This window comes from Caloenas nicobarica, chromosome 4 (assembly GCF_036013445.1).
Source record: "Caloenas nicobarica isolate bCalNic1 chromosome 4, bCalNic1.hap1, whole genome shotgun sequence".
Lineage (NCBI taxonomy): Eukaryota > Metazoa > Chordata > Aves > Columbiformes > Columbidae > Caloenas > Caloenas nicobarica.
The window spans coordinates 55,708,871-55,723,067 of record NC_088248.1 but is presented as its reverse complement, the minus strand read 5'-3'; the positions used below and the strand labels follow the sequence as shown (position 1 = coordinate 55,723,067).

The 14,197-nt window shown below is 41.2% G+C and overlaps 1 protein-coding gene across 1 annotated transcript in view; it reads left to right on the top strand.

Annotated features, from left to right (window-relative positions):
* Positions 1-809: 809 nt before the first annotated feature.
* NWD2 (NACHT and WD repeat domain containing 2) overlaps positions 810-14,197 on the top strand; it is a 55,901-nt gene continuing 42,513 nt past the window's right edge. Inside the window, exon 1 of the mRNA XM_065634648.1 lies at positions 810-960. Coding sequence (XP_065490720.1) covers positions 810-960 — 151 coding nt within the window. The remainder of the gene's footprint in view (positions 961-14,197) is intronic.

The window sequence follows — 14,197 nt, the reverse complement described above, 5'->3', positions numbered from 1 at the left end:
ATCGGCGCTGCCCGACGGGATGCCCCGCCACTGACTGCTGCAAAGGGACCGCATCCCGCCGGCTGCTCGTCTCGCTGCTTCCTTTCTCTTTCATTCTTCAAACCGGGGCTTTTCATTTATTCCGATAAATAAATAACTGATTACAGAAAAAAAAAAAAAAAAGGCAGCAAGAACATCCCTCTTTTGTATCAGAGCAGGTGGGACTCCTGTGCAGGCGATTAAAGAACAGAACACAAGAAGGGCTCTGAACTCTTCAGAACCCAAAAGATGAGCCGGCAGCAGTTTTCCTATAAAAATCCGATCGTGGGGCTGTGACACACTCGGAGGAGGGAAGGTGCCGTCAGCCTTGCCGGAGTCGTCCCTGCTTTGGACATCGCAAACCCTCGTGGGCAGAGAGGGAACTCGAGAGACCCTCCGGCCCGACCGCACAGCAGCTCTCCGCGGGGCCGCGCGGCGCTGGGGGTCAGGCTGCCGCCGGGGGGCTGCCGTCCCGCCTCCGCCGCGCCCGGCACCGCTCCACCGCAAACTTTCTTCCTGCGCCCTCCCCGCCGCTGGGGAGCGGCGCGGGGGGCGGCCGACGTCTCGCCTTCTCGCTGCCCCCGCGCTCCGGTGCCAGGCGGCGGCCGGCGCCGAGGAGACAGGCGGCGGCCCCGGGCAGCCGGAGGGTCCGCATGGCCGCTGCCGGCGAGCCGGTGGCGAGCGCCGCTGCCGCCGCAGTGCTCCGGCGGCTGCCCTGAGCGGCGGCCCGGCGGCTGCCCTGAGCGGGGGCCCGGCGGCCGCCTGCGAGGATCGCCCTGCAGCGCGGCGGGATGTGGCCGGCCGGGGCGGGCGGCAGGCTGCCCTGCCCGCGGGACGCGGCGCTGCGGCGGGCGGCTTTCTCCGGCAACCTCGCGGCGCTGCCGTCCCACCTGGTGCCGAGCGGCAGGAGCGTCCGCGTCTTCATCAGCGCCAACCCCGAAGGTAACCCGCGCTCCGCCGGGCCCCGCCGCTCCCCGCTCGCAGCTCCCCCTGCCGCCCGCAGCGCCCGCGCAGCTCCCCGGCCCTTCCCGCTGCTCCCGGGCGGCGCTGGTCGCCCTCGCTCAGGGAGTCCGCGGCATGGCCGAGACCATACCCCCCAGCCGGCCCCGAGGGCCGCCAGGGCGGCGCGCTCCGGGAGCGGGGCCGCTCCGCCCCGCCGGGCACCGTGGAGGGCGGCGGGGCGCGGGACGGGGCGGCCGTGGGTGCGGTGGGGCGGGAGGGCGGGGGGAGGCGTGTGGCAGCGCGTCGGGCGGCTCGACCTGCCGGCCGTCGCTGCGGGAGATCGGAGGGCGGTTGGCAGTCGCCGGTATAGCCCGCTTCCCAAGTTCGATGCCTATAAAAGACACATCTGAAAGGCACGGGGCGGGGGGTGTCTCTTATTTGCGGCGTCGGAGCAACGGGGCACGGGGGTTCGGACGTGGAAATGGTCTGCCTTCTACCGAAGGGGAAGCTTTTCTGGGGGGACGTCTTGTGGAGCTCTCCTGGGGCGGCTGGTTAATAGAGTTTCCGACTGATGTCATAGGACACAGAAAGCAAGTCTCCACCGGCTGAGGCTACAGCAAATGGGATCCTTTGATCCCGGTCATACTCTGCTTCGGAGGAAGCATTGACTGAAACCTGCAGCTTTAGCTCAATAAAGTCGGGATCGCATACTCGGTATCTGAACTAATTAGGCATCCTGCTGCTTATAGCCTATTTTTAAAATTACCCTTTGATATGAAGAATTTGCATACATTCAGGAGGTGTCATTCTGACTTGTAAGATTTAAGTTGCTGAAGCATATTCCTGCTTGAAGTACGGAAATAATAAACTAAGCGTTCACACCCATGACATTTCTTCTCTGTAAAAATGAGCTCACTGTATTCACAATTCTCTTTCACACCACCACCCACCACCTTCCCCCCCAACATTTCTAATTCAACAATACTGCCACCTTTTATGCAAACATCAGAGGTCTGAAAATCATGCCTGAAATGACAAAACAGTTGGGATTTTGAAGTGAAAATTGTCTTGGCACCAATACTTGCGTGAGTATGACAAATAGCACTCACAAGCAAAAAAGTGGGCATAGCGCTGCCTTGAAGAATTCCCACACCTCCAGGTCTTCCCAGTTGCTCTCGACACAAGGAAACTCAGCTCTCACATCCGACGTCCCCGTTTGTTTGAAAAGATGCCATTCTTTAAGGAGGGCATGAAAATGCTTGCAGTTTATTGTTGCAATCTAAGCAAAGACACATAAATAGCGACAATCAGAAAAAAAAAGTTTATTTGGCTCTGAAAGAAAATTGGTGTGGATTTTTAGAAGATATGTTATTCATTCGAAATGGGTTTCTGCCAGCATTGCCGTAACTGTGGAGCTACTGATGCCTCCGTATTTGATGTGAATGGCATTTATCATCAGGATAGCTTGGCATGTTAGCTAGATGTTTGCTAAAAACCCCAGCAACAGTAACACTAAATTAATTCTAGAAGTTGGAGTTTGAAGCCATATGTATCCATTTGGAGGATTTTACCCTTGCATTGTTATCTCAGAATTTCACCTTTCAAAAAACACTAGGAGGAAGAAAATAATTCAGTTGATTTGGGATTATTTATATTAGCTTCTTTCTAGGATCATATGATCATGGTGATGAATGCTTGTCATGTACCAAATTTTATCTGCAACATTGCTTCTGCCTTCAAATATGATGGTATGGGACAGAAATTTCAGAGTGGTTATAGATTTTGATTACCAACATAAGCCACTTATATGAACATTTAGGGACTCTAAATGATGAGAAACAACCATGACTATTTATCAGTGATATCACTGACACAGAAGTATTACTAGCTGCATGTGACCTTAAATAATACATGGATAAACAAGAAAAAGTAGCCTCCACTGGGATTTAGATATATAGTAAAGTACTTGGAAATAAAAATGCTGTTTGCAAAGTACCTAGAAGAGTTCACAATGCAAGAGTTCTGCAAAAAAAAAAAACCAAAAAACCAACTTTTCCAACTTGGTAAACTATTTAGCATATTTACGACCTAAACCACAATGTATATTTGCATGACTAAGGCCTTTCTTGTTAATTTACAGCATAGCAATATACTTTATACCCCTCCTTCTTGGTGCTGAGCTTTCCTGAAAGAGGCTCAGAGCCCCCAGACTCCCAGTGGCAGAAGTGAACACCCCCTGGCTGGGCTCTGTGCGTATCAGAGCTGTGATGCCAGAGACGCTTAGGGATTAATCCTGCTAGAAGTCACAAGAAAACTTTTTCTGCAACTTAAAGTGTACAATCTTAAAAGTAATTTTCTTAAATTATATCAAGTTAATAAGTGTATATTGGAGAACTCTGGTGAATCAGTGTTTGGCCTGTTCTTTAGGAGCATACTTTAGTATGGCTGAAACATACTATGGTTTTATTATGCAACTAGGAAAATGATTATTTGTAAAATTTCTTAAACAGAAATCCCTAGAAAGAACAGTAAGTGGTGACAGTGAGCATGGGTAATAGGAACAAAATTGCTTCGTTTTACCATCTCTGGTTTTCTAGAGGAGATTTGGTGGATCAGTGAAACTGTATTTTCCCCTAGCAGTTAACAGTATTGTTCAAATTGTTGATAGTAATTAATCAATGTTCATATCATTGAAGATGATTGCATCTTTAGAAACATTGACGTTGCTTTATTCTTTGAATATAAATAAGTCCGTTTTTTCAATAGATATAAGCAATCAGACGTATTTAAAATACGTATTTTGGTTAAAAGATTTTGCTTTAAATAACTTAGTGGTTTTCTCAAGATATTTTATTGCTTCAAAGTGATAAAGAAAGTTATAATTGCCTGATTGTAATAAGTGCTTTTACTGTTACATGTAGAAATCTGTGGACTGTAACACCAATCAGTTAATGACAGTTTCTCTGCTACTCAGTAATGCCTGTATAGATGCTTTCCATTAATGCACAGTTTGTATTAAATACAACAGGTATAAACTTCCATATGGTCCTGTTACATGCAGCTGTGACATCAGCCCTAGATAGGCTCAGAACATTCCAATGATTTGCATCACTGCTTCAAGCAGAAAATTAATTGAGTTGCAAAGTTCACTATTTCAAGAAATTAGGTGGTGATATAAGGCAATATTACAAGCCCTGGTTGAAAGTGATGCCTTAACCTGAGTTAGGAATTTGTCTTGAAAATGAAATCCTGCTAATTGGAATATACAGTCAAAACTCAGATCATTTAAAATTCTCTTGGCTTTTCTGAAAGTGGGGAAGTTAGCTCTTTGCTAGTTTGACTTAAGGTCTTGTTATTGCTTCAATTAGTTAAGACATAGATAAGTTTTTACTCTGAGGTTGTGAAGGTGCCTTTCATGTCTGTAATTTAGCAGAGACAAATGAATGCATTCAAGAGAGATATGTGTAAAAAGCCAAGTCCTGCACACAGGTGGTTCCATTGAAGACAGGATGATGATACCTTTATACAGCATCTGAGTGTGTCCTGACATAGGTGGTGATAGCCAGTCTTATCTCAAAGTGTAAAGAGGTTTGCATTTAACACTTCACGTGGCAAGGATGCTCCCTTTTGCAGCCGTTGTATCAGCTGTGTACAGCTCGCTCTCCTCTGTGCAGCAGCTCTGCAAACCTCCTGAGTTCCAACACAGGGTTGCTTTTTACTGAATCTTGACAGTTAATACTTTTTAGCCATTTTTAGCCATTCAAAACGCTTCTGTTGTACAAACAGAAATAATTGTGATGAGATCATGAACAAGCTTTGTTTTAACAGGCGTTTTTAATACAGAAAGCCTACATTCCTCATGGTTTCTGTGCCTCAAGTACTAAAAAACCAACTGCATATAAAAAACCTAATTAACACTAATTTTGGCGTGATTAAAAATCTTAAGTATGGAGTCCTGTGTATACATGTAGGAATGTAAAATGAAGATCTTATAGAAGATGCTACCGATACTGCCACCACTTTAATGCCTCCATTGTACAAGCACAGTATAAAACTAACCTGTACAGTTAGTGGATTCACAGTGGATCCGCAGCAGGTGGAATCACCAGCTTCCCCACAGACTGCCCGAGTGAGATTTCCTTGCCTTACGCTACTGAACGAGTTTGAGTTTTCTTGGGTTACTGTACAATTGTTCAGCTTAGTTTAGTTTCCACTGACATGCTTCATCCAGAACATTGCATTAATTTGAAAAATATTCTAATAAAGCACAGATGTTTGGTGCCCGATTTACATGTTTTCTCATGATATTTAAAGCAAAATTCTCACCTACAGTTAGTTTTGTTGACCAGATAAGGATTATTCCTATCAATAATGACTGCAGAAATGGCTCTTTCTAATGTTTTTGTTTGGACCTATTGTTGTAGGCTGCTTTGCAGGAATTACATGTATTTTTATGCATGTTGATGTACTTCTGGAAGAGAAAAAAATGTTACATGCATGTGTAGTTTAGTGCTCCTGAACATGAGGGTGAATAACTCAACAGATGAAGAATCCTTATTGCTTTAATTACAAAGTTATTGCCATATGTGATGAGAAAGGTATAACTTTTCATTCTTAGCATGTTCCAGGTGTATTATATTATTTTTACCTGAAATGTTGTTTCTCTTAAAAAAAATATAATCAAAGAAATGTTAACATGGAAAAATACTCAAAAGCCAGAATAATGCTTAGTTAACGATGGTCCATTTTGGCTAGCCCCAAAATGCCATATGGTGTCCCTACTTGGATACATTGCATGAAGATATTTTTATAAAGACAATTTTATATAATCTGGGTGGAATTTATTCCTTAGCTACAGGAAAACACAGATGTTCAAGTGCATGAAATTGCAAGGGAGGTGTTGCGGAGATGTGGAGACAAATAACTCCAGGACTTTTTTTATGCTAAGTGTTAGTTCTGGTTACCTAACTTTGTTCCTATTTATGGTTTTATGTGACGCACATCACTGTACTGTTTAAGAGCTACAAACCAAGCTACAACTGGGGAAAAAAAAAAAAAAAGTTGAATATGTCAGAGTTTGGGAGAGCAACATGGTTCAAGTACCTGGGTTTGGTATGGGCCTTGGTTTGAAATATTTCTTATTCCAGGAGGCCCAGAGGTGAGAGATACATACAGTTCATTAAGTTGAAAAGAAGCCTGCATTTTCAGTAGTTCTTCCTCCATGTGAAGTTTCCTCTCTTTCCTCTTGTGCCACAGAACAGCTCTGTTGTTGGTATGGTTGGGCAGAAAGCAGGATCTGACTGTCCTTGAGACTGTATGATCAAGTCTCCTGTAGGTTTTAACCTTCTTTGCAAGGCAGGGCCAGTAGCTCTCAAGCAGAACCACTATGAGATAATTTTTACTGAGTGGATCCTCAAGACTTTGTTCCCGTTAAAGGAAATGCTTGTCCGGGGCTAAGGTGGACACTGAATTGGATCAAAGTTCATTCTGCTGGACAGATAAACTTAAGAAACTGTTGATAAACTGTATGAAAATAACTGCTCTTCAAGTTGCCCTGTTATTTTTGTGAGGTCTTTGCTTATGTAGTTTGGAGACTGGGCTAAGGATTTGCTCCATATGTACCAAATATGCAAGTGGAAATATTGAGAACTTTTGTTTACTTTTGAACAAAATCTTTAATTCTCATATTCAAAATGTAGGATGTGCATTTAGGGAACAAGACTAAGATCAAGACGTGTGGGTTAGTTTGTTTGTTTGTTTTTCAGTAAAACAGCAAGCTATTTAGTTTGTTCATTTTGTTCTTTCTTGATATTTGGAAATAAGCAAAATTACCTGAAACCCAGTTACTTTCCTGCTAATCAGCTCCCAAAGTTTGGATCCATTATTTACTCTATCTACTTAAAAAACAGCACTTAAAATTTTTAACTACATGACTACTATTGTTTTTTAATGAGAAAAAAATTGTATTTTTCTATAATTTTTGTATGTGTGTCTATAGTGTTTATATACACACATGCACACATATACACAAATCATATAAAACAGTACAAACTGTATAAAATTGTATAAACGGAGGTATAAAATGGTATAAATGGATGTATAAAACTCAAGCCCCATTATCACAGACAATTTTCAAACTTGCTGTTAGGACCCCTTGTGAGAACTGGGTAGTTATTTTCAAAGGGCATCACTCAAGGTTGTAATTCTAGCATTACTGAAGAACAGCATAGATTTTGTTAAAGACTATTGTAAAAGTATCAGCTTTACAGAGGAGTTTAGATTTTATCCACAAGTAAACTTGTAAATATTTAGGGTTGTATGCACCTGCAGCTTAGGTTTCGTGACCGTTTTTCTTAGCATTGAAGAAATAAAACAGCAGATCCTACAATTTCTTTTCTTCCTTTCTAATTTTGCAAATACAGCGCTATTTCCTCAGATGTATTTGCATGCTAGATTGGTTCCATATATTGTAGTTTGTGTATATATACATACATATGTATGCATGCATCTTTTTATTAAACTAGAAATACAGGGTAGTCGAGATGCATGTAGGAAACTGGAGCGTGCCTCGTTCTTGTGCAAGTGGTCATCCTTGCAATGACAGACAAAGAGGAGCTGGTGGCCCCTCTACATTTGACCTAGTGTCTAGGCACAGTGAGGGACAATGAAACACTTGAGCAAATTCCGTGTGATATAAATTTCTCAAATAGTATGTTAGATGATGGGCAGCAGCAGTATTGAATTGAGCCCTTATTGTGCGTCGTTCCCTGAGCAATGCATGAGACCCAGCGCGAAGCGAGAGGCAGCGCCGTGCACGCCGCGCCATGGGCCTCCCCCATCGGCCGGGTCAAGGGCGCGGGGCTGAGCTCTCAGCTGAGCAACAGGCTGCTCTGCAGCAAACTAACGAGCGTTTCCGAGGCTGTGATTCAAGGATTCTGTGTATTCTGTGGTGGCATTTCTGTAATTCCCCAAGAACAGCGTCATACAGAGGGTACATAACTTGGCATCCTACCTCTAAGCTTATGCAGCAAAATAACTCCTTTTAGCAAAGTTACTTACATACATGACTATGCAGGTGTATGTGTGTGTTCACAGATGTGTGAACACACAAGAGAAAAATCCTACATTAGGCTTTGAGTTTTGTTTGGAGAATTGTTAAATATTTGTTACAGAAACAAAGCTTTAGATCAAGGAACTACTGAACCTCTCATTCAAGGTATGAGGGTAGTCCGTGAGCACCAATTTTTTTCATGTGAAATAAATTAAAAGTCTTTGAATTTTCATCTGCTGAAAGAGTATTTTTTGAAAAGGTATCCTTTCAGGCTGCAGTAATAATACATTAGTAATATTTAGCTACTAGTGATTTAAGGTTTTAATATATTGAAGGTGGTAGATATAAATATAATGTAGTCATAGATAGTTGTGTGTATGGAATACAGAGAAATCTGGCAGTTTTTAATATAGGCAGTGCTGTTGAAGACAGCTGCCTTATCCCCTTACTGGGATTTTAATTAAAGAAGGATATTAATAGATAGCATTAGAGAACCCAATTTAATCATGGTTTTGCCAGTGCAACTCTAAAATAACTCCACTGGCCCGATGCTACTCTTATTAATTTAGGTTTTGTATCAGAGAGAGACTTTTACTTGCAAAATCTGTAGTCAAAAGGGGAAGCTGACAGCAGGGAGCGTAGCAAGGTAAAGAGGAGGGAGCCCCGAGTCAGGGCAGAGCTCCACGCGCGTGCTGCTGTGTTGGGCGAGGAGGAGATGCACCATGTGCAACTCTTGTAAGCCACCCCATCACCACCATAATTACATGCCTGCCTTGATCTTTAACCTGGTCTTAGACTCCCTCTATAAGCACCTGCTAGTGCCCGTTGTCAGAGACAAGATGCAGTGGTGGACAGACCTTATGCCTGATGAACTACAGTCATTCTTGTACAGAATCTGGACATAGAGAAGAAAAAGTCATCTTTACAGACTAGGTTTATCAGGCCGTTCAAAAGACAGTTGGTGCCAGAAGCTGGCAAGACTAGCAGATGACAGGACTTCTACACTGGGCGTGATCCGGAGTCACGCTGTTGCTAAGTGTCAGTCTTTGGGACTGATCAAATAGCTGAACAGATCAGATTTCAAATTATCAGAGCCTGAGAAATAGTATGGTACAACCTGCACCCAGTGTTTGCTTGGAGTGGCACAGCTGCAGTCTTCAGTATAGTAACGTGTCTTTAGTATGATTAAACATTCAAAAATGTTTATTAATAGAGTCCACATCACTCTACTAGCAATTGAGTACCTGCGCAGTCTCACCTATGCTTTATAAATCTCCATCTTTGTCCTCCAACTGGTATCTGAATTGAAACATAGTTATTCTAGTGTATGTATGACAGATAGCAATGTTATTTGTAAAATTATTATTTAGACTCTCTAGTTAGTAACGTTTTACAAAACATGAAGATGAAATGAGAATTAATGACTAAGAGCTCTATCTGGACAGCCTCAGTTGCAGAGAGCTCCCCAGCTGACATGTTTGCTATTGGCGGGCATTTCAGCAGCCCCGACCCTTTGATCTCATCGTGTTACTAAAGAGCATTTGCATTTCTTACAGCACTCCATAAGAGTACAAAATAGACATTTAGAAGCATATAGAAGTTCAAAGTTAAAATCGTTGGCAAAATAAATGGCTTGCGCAAACCCTCCAAAGCCCCTTTTTAGCATAGTGGTTTTAATACATATTATCTGTTAGTTAGTATTGTTTATTTGTTTTGTACAAGACTGATGCCTGCCCATGCAGTGCAGGAAAAATGACTGGCACTTTGGAATATTTGTAGCAGAATCCCTGACACTGCCTGAGTGTACACTCAATGTTTATTCACAAGCAATCTCACTGACTGGATTTTATTAGGTTAAGATTACTTGAATTGATTGGGAACCATTGAATGACCATGTGGGTTTAATACTTTTAGATGAGAGGAGTTATCCATATTTGTAGAGTTATGCACAGCAGCTATTATATGTAAGATAAACAAGAAGCAAATGCAGTAAGATTGGATTTAGTGAGACCGAGGAAGCCCAATACTCCTCCTCTGACCCTGGCAGTTTCAGATGCACAATGAAAGAATAAGAGATCACAACAGAGACAAAATGATAAAGATTATATCTTTGTGTTTAATAATCTTTGCTTCCATTAATTTTTCTAGTTTACTTATTAGTCAATAGTCTTGGTACTTTTAACAACCTTTCCAAGTCTTGAAATAAATTATTGCCCAGTGAAATGCCTAACCTTGCTAACTTCATTGGGAATTTTGTATGAACAAGACTATGTGTATTCAGCCGAAGAAGAGATCTCAAAAACCAAAAGAGGAAATATCTGTGGAGCAGGGGTACCTAAAAGCAGATCTCCCTAAAAGAGTAACTTTATCCAAAACCATCTGTGTAATGATCCATTTTTGTCTATCTTTATATAGAAAGAGAGGTTAACTGTGAGGACCTAGTTATCTGAATGTCCTTATTTCCATGGGATTATTAAAACGCAGCCATACGAAAAAATAAATAAGGAAATGACTGTTCGATAATCTAAAGAGCCTAAGGTATGGAGTCTAATCTAAAGGAGTTCAGCGTGTTGTGCAGGGACTCTAGGGGTTATTTTATTACTAAGAATTTTTCCACACCTGCGTATGCCAGCATGACACATCTAGAGGATCTTGCTTTGCTCTCATAACCAAATATAACATAAATCATGTATGACTGCTTTATAAGCGATTTGCTTAAAATGAAGGACTTAATTATTTTTTTCATACCTACTGTTGTTTAATAAAGGCCCCACAAACACTAGAAAAAGAGATCAGAGGAAAAATATTTTCTTGCTTGATAATAGTCCTGGTGGCTAGATTCATAGCCCATACTGGTCTGGTAAGACAAAGTTATTTGTTCTGCTGAAAATGCCTATTTTTCTCCTTCACTTTCCACCCTATAGTATTTCTAATAGCTCAGATGCTGAGAGCAATGAGCAGCAAGCATTGATCCTCTTTTTACACATAGTTACTGGAAAATACTAGGAAAGTGATAAAATCGTATTATTGTTTGATAATGGTCGTGATTTACTTAGATATTTATTGGATTGCATTTAAATGTGATGAAGAATTATGCAATGCTCTTGAAGCGAGTTATTGAACCATTCCAGTTTATGTGATCCCTAATTTGGTATATTAAGACAGCAGCAAAGTTTGTACGATGATTTACTTTGAAATGCAAGTCATTTATGAGATGGGATTAAAAAGAATTAAGCCATCTGTGGTGAGTAAAATGAGTGCCATTGAGTTAAATGACATGCCATTTAAACCAGGAATCTGTGGCCATAATAGAGGTCCAAGGGACCTTGGGCCGTTATTTCATCAGTCAATTATTTATTGTTGTGCAAATCACAGACCAGGAGGCTGGAAGGGACCCATGAGGCCTTTGGATTTGTCCTCCAGATTGACACAGGATCAAACACACTCGTGCCATTCCTGACAGAAGATTGTCTAGTTCTTCATGAGCTGTCTCCAAACCAGTTAAAATACACAGGAAAACAGACTGTACAGCATACTGCTGCACTATGTCTTCTATAGCACTACCAGTAGTGCTTGCAGCAACGTACACAGATACAAAATATGCTCATTAGTCAATAAAAATGACCAAATGTAAAAAAACTCCCTGAAAATTTCCTTGCTTAGAATTTGTTTCAGTAACTTTCACTAGTGTATGTAATTATTCATAAATTTCTTAAATCCAGTTTCTGCCTCTTCATCCTTTTGCATATCAGGAAGCTACTCTATGCATGCATGTGAAAGATAGGTAAGGTAAAGCAATAGACTCCCATAAAGATTATATTATCATGGCTGTATGTTGTGCAGTGGCCTGCTTGTTTCACGTGAAGCTTTCCTGCAAAAGAGGCATGTATGAAGTGTCTGATAGCTCATGTTACAGCTTTTCCTTTGGTGATTTATTTATGAATGGGACAAGGAAACTCATTTAAAGGATTTCTTATTTTGCTGGTGATTTATTCTCATGTAGGATATTCATTATATTAGAGATTAATGTAATTCGATCAGACGTTTATTGTCAGTCAATGAGTTAAAAATATTCTGCAAAAGAGAACAGAAGGCATGTAGAAGACATAGATTATAATTTATTCTTCCTTTCTTTAGAGAACAGAGCTAAAAATGCAAATGATCTCCTTACACTCCACCTGTTTTAGTTATGAATGTCCTATTTTATACTTTCTATAATCAACCATGTGTAATACTATATGCTTGTATTGAGCAATTCCATTGCTGAGGTATTGTTCCAGTGTCAATACCACAGTCAGCTCCTCAGAGTCATTATGTAAATTCAAAATTGTTTCAAATAAAAGAAATTAGATCCTCAGTTGTGGATTCAGTTGTGTTTAACTGTATGTAGGTGTGGAAGGTAAAAGATGGCTTGCACATGTTTTTATCTATTCTGTGGCTAGAGGACAAATGCCTTCAGAGGCACTGAGAATGACGGGTAGTGTCTGGCAGTACAAGAAATGGAAATGATGTCGAGTTCACCCTTTGAGCCATCTTCTACGCTGCCATTGAGAGTATAGCATCATAGAAGATCTTTATCCTCCTTAAAAGGTAATTGTAACTCATTGGGTACCATTATTGTGAAAATAAGAGCAAAGAGTTGGGGAAGATGGCTAAAGTCATTTGAAAGTACTAATTTGTCCTTTTTCAATTACTAACTGCTTAAGATTGTTAAACTGCAAATTTGCTATTACCTTAATATATATAAACAAGCAAATGTGGTTAGCAAGCTGAAGAAATTAATAAAATCTGGAACAAGAAAACAATATCTAGTAAAATCAAGGCTTCAGAAAAATATTTGACTCATACTAACAGATATAGAATTTATTAAAAATGGCCTTTTCAACTGGATTATATAATCTTCACTAAAAATAATGCTTAGATGAATCATTAAAATTGGAAAGGGTAAGGGAGAACGAAGATAAATCACTTTTCCTTTACATATCAATCACTGTTTTCCCCTCAGACATTACATAATCCATCAAAACAAGCCAGTTTTGTGAATTACTTGCTCATGTTCAATGACTTTTAGCACAGACCCCACCTGGAATTCTCACTTTTAAGAACTGTTGTACCGCAGTGCCTGGAAGTGGGTGGTTATAGCTAGGTAGCAGTTGTCTATCGGCATGTGAAATAGTCCTGTCAGAAATGAGCTGAGATTCTCTTATTTAGGCAAGGCGTGGTTGAGTTTTTGGCATCCCTCCCTCACATAGTCCTGTTGTTCTGGGCTTAATGCCCTGTTGCAGCTGCTCTCCTTTAATGGGATTGTCATTTAGTTTCTTCATCTTTGATAACTGTTTCTACAGCAGCCAAGAACTATTCTGACTCTGCAGTGATGTTATTTAATACTCCTCTCCATTTAGCATGAAGAAAAAAAAGCGTTGCAAAGAAAACTCCTACTTTATTGGTGCAGGTTTACTGCACTGGTAGCAGGCAGCATCCCTCCCTTCTTCCGTGGGTGTCTGCACACCCACAAGTGTCACGTTTGAGACTTTTTCATTTTCTGGCATAAAAGTCGTCACAACTTTCACTTGAAGCCCATACAGTAGGCTACATCTATCAGTCATGCTTTTCCAGCTGGCCCCATCGACTTCAGCAGGTTTGTAGTGACCCAAACCATGGCCACGTTCCACCAAACATAAGGAAGAGTATGGTCTGGATTAGAACTTTGTGACTTGTGAACTTAGAAAGTTTAGAGAAGGGAAGGGCAACTTTACCAGAGAGCCAACAGTGCTTGTAGAGCTCATCCGTAGCTTTGCAGCTCTGCCAGATGTAAAGTCACATAGGACTGTTTATTGGAATTTCTTCGGAACGAGGTGTATTTAATGGGCCTGTGCTGGCCTGTACTGTGAAGTACGTGTGTGTGTGTTCATGAGCCTTGCTTTCTTGCGTTGTTTATGGTTCCTCTCTGCTTTATGCCTTCTCAAAGCCTGTAACATACTACTTCGTTTGCTTCCAGCACTTGAATCTGCAGTTCAGTTAGGAGACAAAATGTCTGTGACATCCCGTTGCTTTATTGATTGCCGTTGCCTCATTACCTCGAGTGCTTTAGTAACATACCCTGATTGTTTTCTCTTTGGTCTAGTGATGCTAGAAAAAACCCAGTAAAGCTACTGCAGTACACACAACTTAATTGTTAAAAAATGT